The sequence below is a fragment of the Balaenoptera physalus genome (assembly GCF_965194825.1).
Source record: "Balaenoptera physalus genome assembly, chromosome: 3".
NCBI classification, from domain to species: Eukaryota; Metazoa; Chordata; class Mammalia; order Artiodactyla; family Balaenopteridae; genus Balaenoptera; species Balaenoptera physalus.
Genome location: NC_138890.1, coordinates 86,037,897 through 86,058,660, shown reverse-complemented (window position 1 = coordinate 86,058,660; position 20,764 = coordinate 86,037,897). Strand labels below are relative to the sequence as shown.

General features: G+C 49.8%; 1 protein-coding gene across 3 annotated transcripts in view; it reads left to right on the top strand.

The window, feature by feature from the left end:
- The window catches only part of MCC (MCC regulator of WNT signaling pathway), a gene marked incomplete at its 5' end in the record, with an annotated part of 425,634 nt that overhangs the window by 399,428 nt on the left and 5,442 nt on the right, over positions 1-20,764 (top strand). For all 3 annotated transcript variants that reach the window (XM_082455726.1, XM_082455728.1, XM_082455727.1), the window contains 2 exons: positions 2,408-2,620; positions 6,753-6,853. In XM_082455726.1, the coding sequence (XP_082311852.1) occupies positions 2,408-2,620; positions 6,753-6,853 (314 nt within the window). The remainder of the gene's footprint in view (positions 1-2,407; positions 2,621-6,752; positions 6,854-20,764) is intronic.

Sequence of the window (20,764 nt, the reverse complement as noted above, 5' to 3'; positions counted from 1 at the left end):
GAAAAACATCAGTCACCTCCCTTCCCTGCAGGTCCCTAATAGCGTGTTCAAGGCTGTGTGCTTGCCCACCCCAAGTCCACTGCTGCAGATTTTGTCGGATTTCACCATTTTGTTCTAGGCTACAACTGCTGAGAGACGCAAGTGTTCTGGGTTTTTTCACTTCTTGTACTTGGTCTTCAGTAAACAGCTTTTGATCTCTAGATGATTGACTTGGTTCCTTCTCAGACCCACTCTTCTTTTCTGAATACCCCATCCTTTCATTGTGACTCCTCTTCCTTTTTCTCTTTAATTGCTTTAAATATTTATCTTCTGTCTTTTTCCGTGTTAATTCTGGTTCTTTAAATGCCGATTCTACCTCACCGTGACTCACTTCCGTTTTCTCTTTGTGCGTGTGCGTTGGGAGGAGAGCGTGGGCGCCAGCTCACCCTTGGTGGAGGTTGTGTCTTCCGTGGGGTCCCGCGGGTCCTGGGTGGGGATGTCGCTGTAAATGGTTGTGTCCTTAGATCTGTTGGGACCCGTGGGTTCCAGAGGTTTAGGGCTAGTGTTTGTTGTATTCTTGGCTGAGGATTCCTGCAGCAGATCTACATGGTTCCTCAGAAGAGGCTTTTCTTTCTGTTCCCCCCCGAAGCCTGAGTGATGACACGTTTCCTCGCCACAGGAAGGAAGTCTTCTCGTCTCCTCTCGAGGCGGCACTTGGAGAGTCCTGGCTCCTGTACGGGGGTGGGGGGTCTCAGTCCTGGCTGTCTGCCCTGCCCTTGCATAGGTGCTGAAAGCCCAGGGCCTGGGGCCTCCCTACCTGCCTGACGCCTCAGGTGGCCAGCACTGTGGCCACCTCGCTTTTCCTCTTGGGTGGAGTGCCCGCTTTGTTTCTGGCACCCATGGATTCATCTTTCCTTCTTTCAAGCTTGTGTTTGTGTGGTTGTTCTGGGTGTGACGGTCCACATTAGCTCAGGATGCAGTGCTGTCAGAACCTTCAGAATCCGGCTTCTGATGGCAAAAGATGAGAAGGTTCAGGGTATGGAAACACCTTTCATCCTGGTTCTATGTCTTTGTCAGGAAGGGTTTGGCATCTTCTTTCCAGTGGTCGCTCGGCTCGGCACATTGCCTTCTCCATGGCTCACGCCCCCAGCCCTGAGTATGACTAGCCGTGGTGGGTACCCCCTAGGTGTTTCCCCAACTTGGAGGTGAGAACATCTACTCCCCGGGTCTGGCTTACCCAGGAGAGCACAACAGGCCTGTGGCTTGTCACCTCAGAGGAGGGTCACTTCGGGGGTGACCTTGGTGAATCCCTCTCAAGGCAGTGCCTCAGTGTTATGAAGGAAGATGATGGAGATAGCTGGGGAGACTGACCGGGTGGTCATGGGCTGGTGGACTTGCCCTCCAGCAGAGGTGAGGGACAAGAGTCACGCGTGGGCTCACCTTGAAAGCGGGGCAGGGGAGGGGGAGTATAGCTTAGTGGTTACCTGGGCTCTGAGCCAGACGTCCTGGGTTCAAACTCGGGCTCCTCAGTTTACCCAGTAATTGTGCGCTGAGCTGGTGGATTTCCCTCTGCATGCCTCAGTTTCCCCTCCATGAATGGAAATACTCATAATACCTACCTCAGGTTGGGAGGATTAAGTGAGTTACTTAGTGTAAACATTTAAGACAGTGTTACATGCTCAATAAATGCTGGTGATTACCACTGTTATCTGGCTCTGGTCCCAGCACAGCACGGCCCCATTTGGGAGTCACTTCTTTCTCTCCATAGCAAACTCTAATTTGACTTCTTTAAGATACTTTAAGAAGTTACCTGATGAGTAGTCACCTGGGAAGGGCTCTGTTTCGATTCGTTTCATTTGGGGCCTAAAGTAGAGAAGAGCTGGGGGAAGTATCATTGCTCTGCACGCTTCCCAGCTGCCTGGCACAGCTCAGGGCCCCAGACTGCCATCAGGGGTGATGAAGTATGTGGATTGGTGCTATGGAAAATGGAAAAGGAAATGGGAATTGGAAGGGACCTAGTCAGACCCAGCCTTATATGAATGACCCTTTTACAACCTCTTTGATGAAGGTTAGCGTCTGCCTGCCAGCAAACTGGTTTCTATCATGGCTGATGTGACCACTGGGGACATGGGCGTGGGGTATTCTAATGGTTAGAAAGGTTTTCCTTTTAGCGAGCCAAGATCTGCTTGCCTGTAACTTCTACCCATTGATCTCAGTTCTGGTGCAGAGTGACAAGCGCACGGCTTGGTGCACGAGTCAGTCCTTTAAGATGTGCGGAGACAGCCATCTAGTCTCCTCGGGGTCATGTCCTCCCCAGCTGCCCAGTGATACCTCCCTCCGGGCTGTGGGTGGTAGCTGCAGACCCCCTTCCCCCGCCCAGCCCTGCTCTCACCCCGTGGGCGCGCCCCGTGTGCTCTGTGCTCCGCAGGAGGAGATGGCGGAGTTGAAGGCCCAGCTCTACCTCCTGGAGAAGGAGAAGAAGGCCCTGGAGCTGAAGCTGAGCACGCGGGAGGCCCAGGAGCAGGCCTACCTGGTGCACATCGAGCACCTGAAGTCCGAGGTGGAGGAGCAAAAGGAGCAGCGCACGCGGTCCCTCAGCTCCACCAGCAGCGGCGGCGGCGGCAAGGACAAGGCCGGCAAGGTAGGGGCACAGGGACCCTGGGGCGCGGGCCCCACCGCCTGCCCCGGTCCCGCCAGCCAGCGCTCCTCACCACCCTGCTGCCTCAGCTTCCTTACTTGCATAGGAACCGAAAGCCATTCTAGAAATTCGGAAGAAGGTGACATTTTGCGTGCAAAGAAACCAAATTCACATTTTAAAAAATCTCACTTTTACGTACAGTTAAAATTACATACAATTCAACTGTTACATCCAGTTGAAGCATTTTCACAGATCACAGTCTTATCCAGGGAGCGATCTGTGCAGTGGTCCAGGAGTCTGATACTGGTTCCACCTCTTCCTTCTATCCCGCGTCACACGCTGACCATCGTTTGTTGATCGCTCTGTACCCGATCATTGCACATATCATCTCCCTTAAGTCTCACGACTCTCAGGAAAGAAGAGTTATCCCCATTTACGTGAGCATAATGAGGTTTAAAAGAACTGAGGGGGTCTCACAGCTAGTAAATGGCAGAATCAGGATTTAACCCCAGTTTGGCTGACGGCCACTCCTCCTCTCGTCTCTTTCCTCCTCGACTTCCAAGAGGTGGGAGGCCGGAAGCATCATGAGGCAGAGAAGGAGGAAGGCGAGCCCTGCATTACCCAGAGGACATCACAGAGAGTGGGCTGTCAATGATATCATCTTGCAAACTCACACTTTCATTAGCCCACAAGTCTTTTTTTCTAGAATCCAAGCTCATTCCATCATCCTCTATCTCAGAGTGATTCCAAATACTGCACTGGAGAAAAAAATAGTCCAGACTTTAAAGAAAGATATCCCTTGTCCCAGGGTGCTGAAATTCTGTGCATCGGATTTTCTGTTCCTAACAAACGCCAGCTTCTCCTGACCCCACTTTGTCTCAGGCCCAGGACTTGTGGGCCTACGCTGACTTGCTGGTCTAATGAGGGGCCCCTCACAGCCCAGATGCAGTGATGTCTTCACGAGAGTAGTGTACCTGCGAAGAAAGCACCTTGACGATATTGTGTGGCAGTGAAGAAACAGCTAAACAGCTAAGAACTGATGCATGCTCCACAGAGGCCACAGCTACCCTTCACCCTTCGCCCGCCTCTCACCTACAAGGGCACCAAGGGAGTCCATAGCCATGGTACCCAGCTGGGCAACTTTCCTGAGGCCCCAGCTGCTTCTCAGTCATCCGTTCATGTGATGGATGTGATTTGGTCCAGGCAAGATGCTGGAGGCTATTCCAGGAGTTTAGATTGCCCTGGAATGGACAAATAGATGATCACACGCAGGGACACAATGTTCTGGGTGCAAGGATCAATGCCCGGTGCGAGGGGAGGCCACAGGCCAGACCCACAATCCAGATTTGGAGATTCAGGACAGGTTTCCTGAACTGAGAGCCAGTGGAGAGTGGGTGCTAGCCTGAGGAAGAGGGCCAGGGCAGACCAGGAAGTCCACCCTAGGCCAATGGAATGGCAAGGGCAAAGCCTGGAGGGAGGAGGAGTCGATACACTGGCTGGGGAGGCCAGCCGGCTGTGCCGTCCTGAGGATGGGGAGGAATCGCTGAGGGGTTTTTGCAGGGGGTGAGGTGACACAGTCTGAGCTTTGGAAAGGTCACCATGCGGGTGCACCCTGAAACCACGTGCCGGGTGCTTGGGGAGTTTGATCGTGGTGAGCAGCAGCCCCTGCAGGGCTGTTTCACACGGGAGGACGTGGGGCTCTGTTCTGTGCCAACAGCTTCAGAATCTGTGCTCAGCCTTTTGAGTTTGTTAGCAGTCACTTTGGGACAGAGCCTGAGAGACAGAGCCCCAGCGTTCGTGTGTGCGCCCTTAGGGAGTGGTGCAAACGGACTAGTCAGGCTCTTGCCAGAGGCCCAGGGACTGAGCATCCCCCTGGTTCCTAGTATTTATTTCGAGTGGGGGAAGCTCTGTGTTTCGTGCAGTGGCTTCAAAGAACAGAAATCTCTTCGATGGAAAAGGCCAGATGATTTATTTTTACTTTTATTTTCTTACATTAGGGTAAGGAGCTTTATAAGCGTGCTCTGTGTTCTTCAGGTAATGAAATGAGAGGAAGCTGATTATTTTGTCTTTCAAAAGTTATATCCAGGGCTTCCCTGGTGGCGCAGTGGTTAAGAATCCACCTGCCAATGCAGGGGACACGGGTTCGAGCCCTGGTCCGGGAAGATCCCACATGCCGCGGAGCAACTAAGCCCGTGCACTACAGCTACTGAGCTTGCGCTCTAGAGCCTACGAGCCACAACTACTGAGCGCACGTGCCGCAACTACTGAAGCCCGCGCGCCTAGAGCCCGTGCTCCGCAACAAGAGAAGCCACCGCAATGAGAAACCCGCGCACTGCAACAAAGAGTAGCCTGCGCTCGCCGCAACTAGAGAAAGCCTGCGCACAGCAACGAAGACCCAACGCAGCCAAAAATAAAATAAATAAATTTATTTTTTAAAAAATGTTAGATCCATTTACTATATCAATAATACCCCCCTTCTGGGCTATTCATCTGGTCTTATTTGTTGGTAGATGAGGCAAGCAGTCTGGAGCAGAGGCTGGTATACTGTTAACATTTTAGGATTTTCGGGTCATGTGGGCTCTGCTGCAACTACGTAACTTTGCCGTTGCGGAATGGTACTGTGAAGGCAGAGACAATACAGACACAAAGGCGCCTGGCTGTGTTCTAACACTTTATTTATGGATGCTGAAATTTGAATTTCATATGATTTCTATACATCACAAAATATTCCTTAGAATTTTCCACGATTTTAAAAACAAAACAATTCTTGCCCTGTGGGCCTTTTATAAAAACAGGTGGCAGGCCAGATTGGGGTCTAGAACATCCAATCTCACTTCTGAGGCAGGGGGTGGTGTCATGCTTGGTTTAAAACTTCCCTCCAGCCAACAAGCTGGGTCCCAGATCTTGCCCAAGTGACATTAGGTTTTTTCACTTCTTGTCTGTGTGCAACAGAGATTACCAGACGTGTTCAGTGAAGGGCACTGGGTGAGACAAAGCTGTCCCTTGTCCTTAAGGAGTCTTATGAAATGTTAACCCCAAGGGGAGTCGCTGTATACACTAGAAGAGGGTGTTGGCCTCTGGAGAGACTCCAGGGCTGGTGGATGGGGGCTCGGGTCTGCAGTTCGCCAGGCAGAGAGGAGGAAGGGAAAGCAGAGCTGGAGGAGCACGGGGGGTGGGGGGAGTTCAGGTGCAGCGGGCTCCTCCACAGGAGCCCCGTGTGGTGGCATTTCTGTACCAGTGGGCTGAGGGGACCCAGCGCCCCCTGTCACCTGGATTTCTAGCGCCAGGTTCGTACTTCCTGGAAGCGCTCATTCCATCACTATACAGCCTTCTGTTTACATTCTGTCTCAGCCTAACAGATCACGGGCTTTTTATTCTCAAGCCTGGGCTGTACAGCCCTCTGTAAATGTCTGCTAAGCAAATGATCAGGTGAGCGCCGTCCCCGGAGGGGTGTGAGCATTGCTTTGTGAATCGTCCTAACTCCATTTAGGATTTAGGCATTCTGGCTCTTATGTTTCCTCATCTGTAAAAGGGGAGGATTTGGTTTAGGTGGTGTCAAAGCTCCTGTCTGATGCTAAGGCACATCTTCTGTGTCTGTGTGCTTCTGTCGTCCTCCTCCTTTCCTGGGTCTTCTAGATGATTACACTGAACCCAGTAAAGCCCCTAACTCTAGGGAAGATTGGTTCTCTCCCCAGGGGACACGGGATGGAGGGAGGGACGACCCAAGGATACTCACATGTGTTTCCCACTTTTATGAGCTACCAGAGGCTTAACCCAGTGGTGAAGGGCACTGACCTGGCATCAGTTGGCATCCTGGTTCCACCGTGTCCCGGCTGGTGACCTGGGGCAGTGTAACTTCCCTGTGCCCTAGTTTTCTCCTTGGCAAAGAGGGGATAATGACAGTATCTGCCTCAGAGGATCGTCACGATGATCAGATAAGAGAACATGTGTGTAGCGGGCTCAGCCCAGTGCGTGGCTCCCTGTGAGCTCTCAGAGCGCGGGGCAGCCGGCGGACGTCGAGGGGACAAGGGGCGGAGCTGCCGCCGCCGCCGCCGCTGCCCGTCACCTCCCGCGTCTGCCTCCGGGCGCCCTCGGCTTGGCTCCAGACCTGACCCGGCTGTGTTTGCGTCCTCAGGAGTCTGCGGACGCTGCCTCCCCAGCTCTGTCTCTGGCTGAACTGAGGACGGCGTGCAGCGACAGCGAGCTGGCCGCGGAGTTCGCCAACGCCATCCGTCGGTAAGCGCCCTGCTCACAGCCCCGCCGGGCAGTTTATTCCCGGAGTGACGGCTGGGTGCCAGGTTCTCCCCGCGCTGACGTCCGCTCCTCGTGGAGCATTACAGGCTGCCTGGGAAGGAGGAGGCGCCCATACGGGCTTCTTTTGCCCAGACCTGGAGGCCAGAAAGGGGAATGACGGGGAGAATATATACAGTCATTTCACCTGCAGGTAGAAGAGGCCTTTTTCTGTACTTTCTTGTTGTGGTGTGGCATTGGCTAGAACCTCAGGACTGTGTTAAATGGTGAGGAACAAATCAGGCATCTTTTCATATCACTGGGATGGAATATTGCAAGTAAATTTTGTTGGATCTTTAGGGAATTTTTAACAGTTTCTTTGGCAGCTTTATACGTGTATCGTATTCCTCAAATATAAAGGTAATTAAGTTGACTGAAGGAAAAAAAGAAAAAAAACAGGCATCTTTATCTTGTTTCTAGCTGCAGTGAGAATGCATCCCTCCCCATCTCTGGCTCTTTCCAATCAGACGGCCTCATTGTTCATTCACTGCTGGATGTTTTTTCTCTATTGCAGCTGTTTCTTTCCCTCTATTCTTTCTCTCTGGATCTGTCTTCCATATTCCTAACTTTTCATACTCTCGCCACCCTTCTGCACTCTGTTCCAGAGGAGGGCTGTCCAGTCGAAAGGTAATGCGAACCACGCCTAATGTCCTAAATGTTCTAGGAACCACATTTAAAAAGTAAAAAGAAACAGGTACAGTCCACTTTAATAACGTATTTCATTTCACTCATTGTATCCAAAATATCATTTCAAAATATAAATCGATATTTTTAAAAGATATTAATGAGATATCTTATTTTCTTCTAAATTTTTTTTTTTTTTTTTTTTTTTTACTAAATGTTCAAAATCTACTGTAAATCTAGTAAATTTACACTTACAGCACATCTCAGATTCAAATCAGTCAACATTTCCAGTGCTCAGTAGCTCACGTGGCCATGGCTGCCCTATCGGATAGTGCAGTTCTGGGGAGGTTCTGCAGCTCTGTTTTCCAGCTCACTCATTTATTCCTTAGCTAGAGCCATCATGGTGTTTGGATGATGTGTTGAGTTTATTTTGGTGATGAAACCTATCATCTCTTGTGTCATGATATGATATATTCTTGGGTCTCTCTGAGGATATTTATTATACTTATTCTAAAATGTTATTTTGTCTACTGTATTAACTTTCCTCACATGTGAGTTTTTCAGGTTGAGTTTTGTGACTTTCTTGGCTTTGGCTCACAAGCTTGCCTTCTGGGCTTTCTATTCCTTCCGGCTGACAACAGGTCTCTAGGCCGCGTATCTGACCCAAGCGTCTGGTCCCCTCCGGTTCTAATGGCCAGCACCTCTCACTGAAGCACCTCTGAATCCCTTTCTTCCTTTTGTAGCAGCTTGCTTCTGTGTGCATTTTGAGTTGCGGTTTCCTTTTTCAAGAAAAATAAAAGTCTGCCTTTCCTTTTTTATGATTCCTCATGGTTTCTGGCAGATGAAGAGCACTCCTTAGTTTCCATCGTGCTTGAGGATTTTTTTAAAAATACATTTGCCATCGTTTCTGGGGATTTGGGGTAGGAGGGGAAGCCTACAGTGTGCGCTCAGGCTGCTGTCTTGGTCCAGCCAGGGCTGTTTATCTTATAGTGTAGCCTCCGGCTGAGGGTGGATTGCAGGCTGCCATGTGGGGAACCTCACTACCCTCCTGATTTACTCACTGCCACTTTTTGTCTTTCCTTCCAAGTTGTAATAGCTCAGTTTTTACTTTGCCAGTGCCTCTGGCCATGTGGTTAAATGGTAATCACTTTGCTTGAGGAAGGAAGAGAGAAGCTGCATGGAAAATGCCCTCAGCTAATCCGAATGACGTGATTGCTCCAGAAATTCGGGATGCAAACCACCCCCTGCTTCCAACAGGGAGCCATTTGGATATTGTATCTGTAAGCTAAGCCCCTGCATTTTTCAAGTTCCCCGAACCTCAGAGGCCTTCGCTGGCACAAGCAGGATGCAGGTTCTGCTGACTAAACATAAAAAGATTTCATTTGTTCTGTCAGTCACAATGGATTTCCAATAGCCAGCCTTAAGTTGCTTAGCATGGATTTCTAATCAAGCCCCAGATATATGGAGCCAAGAAAGAACCCACAGGGCTACAGGAAAAAGGAAAATAACATAATTATACTGTAAATATAGCTTAGAAAGTGGAATCGTCATTTCATGAGGATATATAATCCAGACACCTAAGGGCTGAGGTTTGGGGATGTTTTTATTTTTAAAAATCAAGTGGGAACTGCCACCTTCTTTGAAGGTATTAAATCACCGCCACACTAGTGGTTAAGTCAGTTGAGGGAACCTTCCCAGAATTTTCAGACATATTCCTACCTTGGAAAAGGATGGTTCCAAACACCGAAGCTGTGGACCGGGGGAACCAGACTGAGAAGAGCAGGTGTGTGGAGAGGGGGATGGAGCAGAGGCTAGGCATGGTCTTTTCTGGAGGAGAGCCCCTAGGAAGGTGCCTTGTGACATTCCAGTCACTGGTCCTAGGTTCCTGCCCTGTCCCAGCGTAGTCTCCCCAACACCTAGCCGGGCTGCAGCCTCGGTCGGGCCCCTGCCCTGCAACCCTGCTCTCTCAGTGTGTCTGCTCCCAACCTTCTTCTGTTTGGAACAAAACCAGGCCTCCGTGCAATCACGCATTTACCGGCTACCTCCCATCTGGTCTGATTTCACTCCCTCCACTTCCATGGACGTTTATTGTGGTTTATTGGCTCCGGGGTTGCCATAAAACCCCATCTGGATGACCAGGTTTCCAGTCTTGCACGTGAGTTTTTTTTTTAATCAGGGCACCTTGTCTTTGCTGTTGTCTGCGTAGGCTGCGTGCTACGAAACCCTTCTCCATCCCAGATCCCTCTCTTGCTCGTGGTCCTAGTAAAATTTAACTGAACCACCAAAGAAGTAAACTATACAAATGCAGTTAAGGAGAGGGAGTTTTGAGAAATGAGTTTTCTTCGTGCTTAACGTGGTATTCGCGTAGCCCCGAGCACGGCTGAGAGGAGCAGACTTTCACCTTCGCCATGGCGGGGCAGGTGGTGCTCTGCTTGTGATGCGGGAAGAGGCGGGGCCGGGCGGGCGGTGGAGACCCGCACTGCCAGGCCGAGCGCTTTCCCGAGGTCACACGGTGAGGCAGCGGGGAAGTCGCAGGCCCCGCCCCCCGCTTTTCTGCCGGCCCCCACCCCCACGCCGCGTGCTGGCAGAGGTTTGCTTACACGTGAGTGTGAGCTGAGCCCGCCCGTGTGGGCTCACCTACACCTGGCCCCGGCGTAGTGTGCGTGGCCTGGGCGGACGGGAATCCCTGTGCTCCTGGCACACAGCCGCCCATCTGTCCACCGAAGGCTGAGGGCACGGGAAGGGCTGGTGGTGAGGGCGGACTTCCTCAGACGCACAGAGCCCAGGTCGTTGTGGTTAAAAGGTAAGGCTGCTGTGGCCCTCGGTGCTGAGGGACAGGGAGGAATCAGGAAAGGGCTGTGACGTGGTGAGCAGCAGCGTGTAGCATCGCCTCAGATGATTCCACACCCCTGTCCCCGGGCCCCAAGGCAGGGCAGGACCAGCTCCAGCTCCCACCCAGGCACCGCAGAGGTCGGCCGCCCTGTCCCTGCAGGAGGCTGTGCTCATTTAGTCACAGGCCCTCCAGGGGCTCTGCTGAGCGCTTCGGGGCACTGGCAGCTGCCACCTGTGTCTGCAAGTGCCAGATGGTTCTATAAAACGCTAAGTGAAGGCAATCAGCAAATCACAGCGGCCGCTCTGTCCAGGGGCAGGATGCGCCCGACTCATCAGCAGAGAAGGGGCACTTAGACTTCCTTTTCTCTCTCTGATGAGTTACAGGCGAGCCGCTGCTGCCGGGAGAGGGCTGTGTGTCAGATCCCTGTAAGGAGACATCGGGGGCAGGTGGGCCCCGTCTGGTTAGGGTGGTCACAAGAGACCAGATCTGGAGGACGTGGATGTGCCCCTGTGGGCAGTGGAGCTAGGCCATCCACGAAGACACACAAGGCGGCGTCTCGGAGTTCAAAGAGACGGAGTGGGAACTCCCCGGTCAGCCCTGGCCCGTGGGCCTCCACCGCTGGGTGAATTACTCCTAATGGAAGGGACTCCAGATGACACTTGAACCCGCAGCGCTGACACAGAAGCCAAGCAAAGAACATGTTTCAAAGCAAGGAAGTGACCACTTCGGGTTGGGGTGGGTTAAGAAAGGGAAAGGCAAGAAGCGAAGACAGCTGGTGGGAGAAGGTCGCTGTGCAGAGAGGGAACTCTCTCTAAGAAGGAGACCCCGGAGCGCATCTGTGTGCGCCTGAGGATGACCCCGTAAGAGGGGGCTCTGTCAGGATCACAGAGTAACTTTACAGGATGCAGATCTGATGGTACCCTCACACTAGTGTTCCTCTGCTGTGTAGCAAAGTACCACAAGCTTTGCAGCTTAAACAATGCCCATTCATTAGCTCCCAGTTTCTGTGGGTCAGCAGGGCACAGCATGACTGGCTTCTCTGCTTAGGGTCTTACAAGGCTGCAGTCAAGGCGTCATCCAGGGCCCTGTTCTCATCTGGAGGCTCTTGGGAGGGATCTGCTTCAAAGCTCGTTCTGCCTGTTGGCAGAAGTCAGCTTCTGGTGGTTGTAGGGCTGACATCCCATTTTCTTGGGGCTCCTGGCCAGGGGTAACTCCTAGAGGCCTCTAGAACTCCTTCTGCACAGAATTCCTGGTCCTCAAAGCAGCAAACACCTCCCTCTCATGACATCCCTTCCCTGCTTCAAATCCCTTTCCAGGAAGAGCCCAGTCCTTTTTAAGGGCTCACCTAAGTCCGCCAGGTCTACCCAGAATCATCTTATCCTAAGATCAGCTCTTTGGGACTTTAATTACATCTGCAGAATTCCCTCACAGCAGCACCTGGATGACTGAATAACTGGGAGGTGTGTGTATCCTAAGGGGCCAAAATCTCGGAGGCCGTTTTAGAACTCTGCCTACCACACCTCATTACCTAAGGCCTTCCAGTGACTCGGGCTGTCTGTGTCCAAGCTCCTTAGCAAGTGTGTGATCTGACCCCTGCCTGCTTCTCCACTCTCGCCTTATCCCATGCCCCCTCCCACCCTGAGCCACACCAGGCCGCCCGCCCTCCCTCTCTGTGCCTCTGGGGCTTCACTGCTTGCTGCTACCTCTGACCTCACACCACCAAAGCCCACGTCCCAGGCACTCACAGCACTGTGCCTCTTCCCTGTCTATAAAATTTGTTTATTTTTTGGTTCTTGTGTGCCCTGATTTCGTTCTATCAGAGAACACATCATTGCTTTGTTTGTTATGCGCCTGCCTCTTCTTCCCCTGCTTCACCCTCCGCTGCCTGCAGGAGAGTCCCTTGGGGGGGGCAGGGGTCATGACTTACCCAGCTGTACAACTCTGGTGACTTTGTTCCTTCTAAATGATCCCTCAGTGATCTCAGCCGCATCTCTCTCTACCCACTGGACATCTGCCCCGAATATCAGGCTAAAGCCTTAAAACACACCATGTCTAAAGCAGAAATTATAATCCTGTTTCCTCCTGCCCTTTGAAATTGACCTCTTTTTCAGAATTCCTATTTATATTAAAAAAAGTAAAAAAAAAAAAAAAAAGTAAATTCTTCTAGTGATCCAGGATTACAATTTTGAAGTCTCCTATCTCTGTCTCGCATCAGCAGATTGTATTGTTTTTTTCCATTAGAATCCCGTCCATCCCATGCCATTTGCGTTGCCTTCTCCTGAGTTTAGCCCTCAGTCCCTCAGAACTCAGTAGCATCCCGATGGGTCATTCTGCCATTAGTCTCACCTTGTGTTCTGCCACCAAAAATACCTTAAAACACTCTTCTGATCATGCTGCTCTGCAGATACACCTTCAGTGGCTTGGCCTGCAAGATCATCTGTAGGTCCCTAACTTAACTTCCTAGCCCATATTTCAAATGTTTCTCTACGTGTAACCTGCGGTCCAGAGTCATCTGGGCAGTTCATCTTTCCGAGAGCATGCCCTTTGCTTTATCCCCCCACCCTGCCCCATCTCTCTCAACCTGGGGACCCCTCCTCTTCACCCCCTCCCATAGGACACTCATCTTCCGGAAGCTTCCTGTGTCACCTCTTCTCTGCGCCCCTCATGGTACAGACCCCTCATCGTCCATCAGTGCCCGCAGAGCATGTGGTTGTCAGAGGGCCTTAGAACAAACCACAGCAAGCCTCCTTGAGTTCAGATCCATGTCCGAGGTCCAAAAATATCTGCCCAGCTCTAGAAATCTTCCGGATTTGTAGGAAAGAACAACTGGCCGTGAAAGGAAAGAAGACGGCACTGATTGACCCCTATTTCAGCAGCTATGGATTAATACTGTTTTTGAGCCGTACACATAGTGGATTGAAATAAGAGGGAACTGGTTGGAGTCCTTTAAAGAGGGAGACCCCACTGAGCAAACAAGCAGCAGAATCTTCACCATTTTATTAGTAGGACCATTATTTTTAAAGGTGCTGTTTTATTAAACTTACACTTGCTGATTCTTCCTATGTGGCTGATTTATAAGAGCAGTCGGGCAGTGGAAGTTGTGCTCAGAATTCCATAAATGCACAGGGGTCTGCAGGACGTTAATGGAATACAAAGTGCACCTGTGAGTTCATTATCATGTCAATAAATGGCTGAGCTCCAGAGCCGGCCTCAGAGGGCACAGGGAAAGACCAATGTTCGTCCTGGGGGTTGAGGTGGGCGTTGCTTGGATAACTGAGATTTCTTTGTATTCCTATCATTCCCCCCATGTTCCAAAAGCTCAGAGAAAAGGCCTTCCCCTGGATCGCATAAAGGCAGAGTGATGGAGAACATCCAAAGCACGCTGTAGCATGGGCAAGGCAGCAGCGTGCAGATGTTCAAGAAACGTGGTCATAGGGAGGTCTGGGCCATCATCTTGTGGCTACTCCTGGCAAACTCACCCCAACACAACACCTGCAGAACATCATTATCTGGGACACCCCCTCCTTAGTTCCACAGGCCTGGGCTCTTCACCAGCAAGCTGTCTGCTCGTTACGAATCGGCATACTTCAGCAAGATGCTGAAGGGCAGGCTCGCAGACAGACCCCTGGGTGCATCCCAGCTCCGCAGGCGAACCTGGCGAGTCTCTTCACTGTGCCTCAAGTGCCTCATCTAGAAAACTAGAATAATAATATAGTACTGACCTCCAAGGCTTGTGGTGAGAAATAACTTCATCCTTGTAAAGGACTTAGAGCTGTTACCGCTGGCTGGATTTTCTAAGAGAGAAGTAGTTATAGACTGTAATGGCTACCATGAAGGAAAGAAATAGGGTCATAGTCTCTGCGGAGATTTTTTTTTTTTTCCAAAAAAAGTAAATATAGGTTGCAGTGAATAATGGGGAAATGACGAGGTGCTGGGATGTCATTGCCCTGGGACATTTGTTTAGATGGGTGGTCAGGGTAGGCTGCTCTGAGGAGGTGATATTTAAGCTGAGATGAGAAGGAGGAAAAGTAGCCGTGGGGAGGAAGTTCATCCCAAGCAGAGGGGACCGACTGCACGGGGTTCTGTCCTGGGAAAAAGCTTGGTGTGTGCTAAGAATGGATAGGATTCCAGGGTGCGAGGGGGAGGGCGACACTAAAGACTGGGTCAGGCAGGGCCTTTAGTCAGAGTAAAACCACGGACTTTATTCCAAGTGCAGGGCAATAATACGATCTGAGTTGTCATATTAAAAACTTCTTCTGGCCGCTCTGTGAAAGCTAGACTCCGGGGTACAAAGGTGAAGCAGAAACACCAATTAGGAGGCTCCTGTGGTTGTCCAGGAGAGAAATGATGGCAGCTTGGGCCTGGGTGGTGGCAGGAATGGCACCCATTTGGTAGGTGGGGTTTGCTGCTGAGCGAACGTGGAGGACGAGGAAAAGGGAGGGTCAAGGCTGACTGAAGACTGGTGTCGGCAACTGGGTGAATGACCTTGCCGGCCGCTGACAAGCGAGGAAGCGTGGGTCGGGGAGGCTGTCTCAGAAGGTCTGCTTTGGACACGCTGAACTGAAGATGCCTGTTAGGTAGAGATGTCACAAGGACAAGTCCAGAGCTCCGGGGAAAGGCCTGAAGATTTAGAAGTTTTTAGCATGTGGGTAGTTTCTAGGAAAATAAATGGGAATGGAGAGAATCAAGTCAAGAAGGGGTGGGGTACAAAATAGGGTCCAGGCCCAAGTCCTAAATACTCCCAGCATGTAGAGGTGGAGGAGAGGATGAGGCGCCAGGGCAGAAGACCGCACGGACAGCTGGTGAAGTGGGATGAAGTCCAGGCGCTCGGGGAAGAGGAGAAGGTGCCGACAGGGAAGATCAGGACAGAGAGGGACCCTTGGATGTGTCAATGCCCAGATCATCGGCGGCCTCGTGAGCAGTTTCAGTGGAGACGGAAGCCTGGTAATGGAAGGTGAGGAAGAGGAACCACATGGGCGGACGAGTCTCTCGATGTCTAATTCCATATAATGAGCAATTACAAAGAATGCCCGGCCCTGTGGCTGCGACTCCCTGCGGTTTGGTCTGCTTACAGCTCCTCTGGAAGGTTTCCTGACTGGTGCAGCCGCTCCGCACCTCATCACGCCCCGGCTCTTGCCCTGCCTCCCCAGCTCATTTGGACTTGGTGATTAAAGCACTGCGGCTGGCCTTTTTCTTTGCGGGGGAATGCAGCCTCCTCCCTGATGGCCCCGAGAACCCTGCTTCCGGACCCCTGGCCACACTGACAGCCTCACTGCAGAGGCCTGCGAGGCCGTCCCCTGCCCAGGCTGCCCGCCTGGATTTTCTCGTCACCTGCAAACTCCCACTGTGAGCCTGCCTCTCACTTCCCCTGTGTGTATGCCACTGTTGACAATTATGCTTCAGTTAAAAAGCACTTCCGGCTGCGTGGCTAAAGTAAGATTCGGAGGACCTTTTGTGACCAAAGATGAACCTGGGGATGGGGCGGAACCTGTAAGTGAAACCCACGTGTGTGCTGGGGGCTGTGGGTCTTCGTGGTGAGAGTAGGAGCCAGGATTGTCTTCTTGCTGCTGTAGGTGCATATTCCTGAGGGTCTGTATTACTGAGTGTGAAGACACAAGGAAGGGATTACACAGTTCTGGTCGTTCCAGAAAACACTGTGTGAACACATTACCATGGAGGGGCAAGTGGAACATGTAGTGTTTAATTTGTACTTTCTCATCTGCGTGGAGCCTATGAAGGTGTTCCTTTTAGCCTTATTACCTAGACAAACCATAGAAATTCTTTCTGAACTGAAAGCCAAGCAAATTTGAATCAGAAACTAGAAGGAACAGGACATGAATGGTTGAGGTTCCAAAGTGACTTGGATTAGCAGGTTTATGGTTCTCAGTGTTTTTCAGGTCATCCTTTGAAAATCAGAGGAAAGCTGTGGTCTTCAGAAAAGTAGAACCGTGCGTGTAATTTTGCATAAAAATTCAGAGAGTTCAAGACCACATGAAGCTCATTTGTAGACCCAGGTAAATAGCACTGCTGCCTTACCAGAGTTTCCCAAATTTGCACAATAATAAGAATCACCTGAGGCATTCTTTTTTATTGAGGTATAATAGACATATAACATTATATTAGTTTCTGGTGTACAACGTGATGATTCAATATTTGTATATATTGCAAAATGATCACCATAGTCTAGTTAACATTTGTCACCATAGTTACCAAAAAAATTTCTTATTTGTAATAACTTTAAGATCTCCTCTCTTAGCACCTTTCAAATACACAGTACAGTAATATTAAGTATAGTCACCATGCTGTACATTACATCCTCGGGACTTATTTATGTTATAACTGGAAGGTTGTACCTTTTAACCCCCTTCACCCACTTCGCCCGCCCCCAGCCCTGCCTCTGGCAGCCATCAGTCTGTTCTGTGTATCTATGAGCTTGCTTTTTGTTTTTTTTAGATTCCACATACAAGTGAGATCATACAGTATTTGTCTTTGTCTTATTTCACTTAGCATAATGCCCTCAAGGTCCATCCATGTTGTTGCAAACGGCAAAATTTCAGTCTTTTTTATGGCCGAATAATATTCCCTTGTGTATGTATCCCACATCTTTATCCATTTATCCACCAATGGGCACTTAGGTTGTTTTCATATCTTGGCTATTGTAAACAGTGCTGCAGTGAACATGGGGGTGCAGATATCTTTTCAGGGTGGTGATTTCATTTTCTTTGGATAAATACCCAGAAGTGGAATTGCTGGATCATATGTTAGTTTTATTTTTAATTTTTTGAGGAACTTCCATTCTGTTTTGCATAGTGGCTACACCAGTTTACATTCCCACCAACAGTACACAGGGTTCCCTTTTCTCTGCATCCTCACCAACATTTGTTATTTCTTGTCTTTTTTATAATAACCATTCTGACAGGTATGAGGCAGTAGCTCATTGTGGTTTTGATTTGCATTCCCCTGATGATTAGTGATGTCAAGCATCTTTTCATATGCCTGTTAGCCATCTGTTTGTCTTCTTCAGAAAAATGTCTATTTAGATCTTCTGCTCGCTTCTGCTCATTTTTCTTCTTTTTTTTTTTTTTAATTTTCTCTTTCATTCAAACCCTGGCTTCTGCTCATTTTTTAATCAGGTTGTTTTTTTCCTATTGGGTTGTATGGATTCTTTATATATTCTGGGTACTAACCCCTTATTAGATACATGATTTGTAAACATTTTCTCCCGTTCAGTAGGTTGCCCTTTCATTTTGTGGTTTCCCTTGATGTGCAGAATTTTAGTTCAATGTAGTCCCATTTATTTATTTTTGCTTTTGTTGCCTTTGCTTTTGGTGTCAGGTTCAAAAAATCATCACCAAGATTGATGTCAAGGAGCTTACTGCCTGCGTTTTCTCTAGGAAGGAGTTTGATGGCTTCAGGCCTTACCAGGTCTTTAATCCATTTTGAGTTAATTTTTGTGTATGGTGTAAGACAGTGATCCAATTTCATTCCCTTGCATGTAGCTGTCCAGTTCTCCCAAGACCATATTATTGAAGATACTGTCCTTTCCACACACACACACACACACACACACACACACACACACACACTCTTGGCTCCTTTATCATAAATTAATTGGCCTCTCTATTCTGTTGTATTGATCATGTGTCTCTTTTTATGCCAATACCATGCCGTTTTGGTCACCTGGAGCACTTTTTTTTTTAATAAATAAATAAATTTATTTATTTATTTATGGCTGTGTTGCGTCTTCGTTGTGGTGTGCGGGCTTCTCATTGCAGTGGCTTCTCATTGCAGAGCATGGGCTCTAGGCGCGTGGGCTTCAGTAGTTGCAGCACACGGGCTCAGTAGTTGTGGCTCACGGGCTTAGTTGCTCCGCGGCATGTGGGATCTTCCCAGACCAGGGCTCGAACCCATGTCCCCTGCATTGGCAGGCGGATTCTTAACCACTGCACCACCAGGGAAGCCCTGGAGCACTTCTTGAAACTACACTTCCTGGGTCTCAGCCCAAACCTACTGAATCAGAATCCAGGGATACCCCTGGTAGTGTTACTACAAACACATGCTCTAGAGCAGCACTGTCTGCTAGTAACATCACATGAGCCACAAAGGCAAGCCATGATGTGTGTAACTACGTTTTCTAGTAGCTACGTTAAAAACTGTAACAGGGGCTTCCCTGGTGGCACAGTGGTTGAGAATCTGCCTGCCAATGCAGGAGACACGGGTTCGAGCCCTGGTCTGGGAAGATCCCACATGCCGCGGAGCAACTAGGCCCGTGAGCCACAACTACTGAGCCTGCGCGTCTGGAGCCTGTGCTCCGCAACAAGAGAGGCCACGATAGTGAGAGGCCCGCGCACTGCGATGAAGAGAGGCCCCCGCTTGCCACAACTGGAGAAAGCCCTCGCACAGAAACGAAGACCCAACACAGCCATAAATAAGTAAATAAACAAATACTTTAAAAAAAAAAAAAAAAGCACAAGCTGAAGCCCTTAAGAGTCAACAGATCAGAGTAAAATATGGGAAAAACATTTCTCAGACAAAATCCATCATCTAAATAAGTTCCTATCATGGCATGTTATCAAGCTTAATTTAAAAAAAAAAACAAACTGTAACAAACAGGGAAATTAACATATTTAGCCCTGTGTATCTAAAATGTTATCATTTCAACAAATAATCAATGTTTTTTCAGTTATTTTACCTTTTTTTCATATTAAGTCTTCAAATTCCAGTATGCACTTACAGCACATCTCAGTTCAGACCGGCCGAGTTTCAAGTGCCCAAATGGCCTCCTGACGCCTGTAGGCTGCGTGTGGGAAGCGGCCCTAGAGTTGCTACCGCACAGGGGTTTAGCGTTTGTCCAGACAAGCGACACCAGAGGCGTGACTCTTACTGCAGGCGTCTGCCTCACAAAAACAGGTGTAAAGTAACTCACATTTTAGGTTTAAGTTTGATGTTTAGCCTGTCTTTATAGCTTTAAATAAATCAGCATCATGGTTTCCTACCCTGGTGTTTGGACAGCAATTCACTCCCATCTCCCTTCCGGAGGCCTAAGGGGTTCTGGGGACAGTTCTCAGCTCCCAGAGACGGCTTCCCACTCCCAGCCCTGTCCCCATCTCCCTTCACCCCCAGCCAGGGTTGGGCAGGGTCTGTGAGGGCCTCTCTTGCCTTCCTGGGTTCCATCCTCCATTGGAGCCTGCCAGGTCTGGAAGGTTCCCTCCAGTCCCCAGGGGCCTGGGCCCTTTGTTTTGCAGGAGCTGGGATTTCCACACTCGCCCTTTGGGGTTGGGGCAGGGATGCTGATGTAATTAGCGGGTGGGGAAGAAGCCGTATTGCTCCAGGCAGTTTTATGTTGTGAATTTGAATTCATGGTTAGATTTTAAATTCTCTTCGTAATTTTCTTCTTTCCTTTTGCACTATTAATCGACTTGAGAATAAAGATAAAAGAATTGAAACAGCAACAAAATGTAAAACAAATAACCCTTCCCTATTCTTTGTAGCCAGAAGGAAGAGGGGAGAAATCTTTCATGCTCTCCTAACTTTCCCGCAGCTGACAGAGGGCTGCCTGCAAGGCTGAGGGGATGGGTTGGGGAAGGAGGGAGGAGCCGCCCTCCCGAGACGCCATTGTCACTTCTGGTAGGAAATGGTGCCACTCTCGGATTCCAGTGGGAAATGCAGCCAGATCTGAGATTTCCTGGTGGCCGCTAGGGCCCAGGAGAAACCTCAGCAAACAGGAGGCACTAGCTGGAAGGCTCTGCGGGGGCTCCTGCTCCCTTAGGGCTGGTGGGAGGAAGTCACTGGGTGCTACGCACACTTATCCTCACTCACAGAAGCAGGCCTGGATTTTTGTGTTGCAATTCCTTTCTTCATTAATGAATTTGGAAAGCTGGAACTGCACTTACCGTAGCTGGAGGCAGAAATGTTAAAGATTAGATGCCTGAAAAGCCAGGAGGCGAGAACCAGGGCTGAACCACTGAGCACCTGAGAGTCCTCCCCTTCAGGGTCACCCCCCACGCCCACCCTTCAGGAAGCACAGCTGAGACTCCGCACACGCTTTCCAAAAGCATCCAAAATTATAAACACCTCAAGCAACTCGAAATGAGTCAGGTAGAAAATGAAAGCGTCCCGTCATCCCCCTTCGGGAGTTCAGCACTGTTGAGTGTTTAGCCTTCTCGTCAGTCACTACAGTATATCAGCTATTCACACATTTCTGGTTGTTTTTGCAAACATGACATCCAGTAGAACTCACCCTTTTCACTTGACAGTGTATCAGCTTCTCTTCCATTCCAGTGCATGTCAGTCTGTATGTTTTATTAACAGGGTAGAGCATTTCAAGAGAACCACTGGGAGACCTTGAATGACTTAACCAGCCCCCTGCTTGTTTCCCATTCTTAGCTTATAACCAGTGC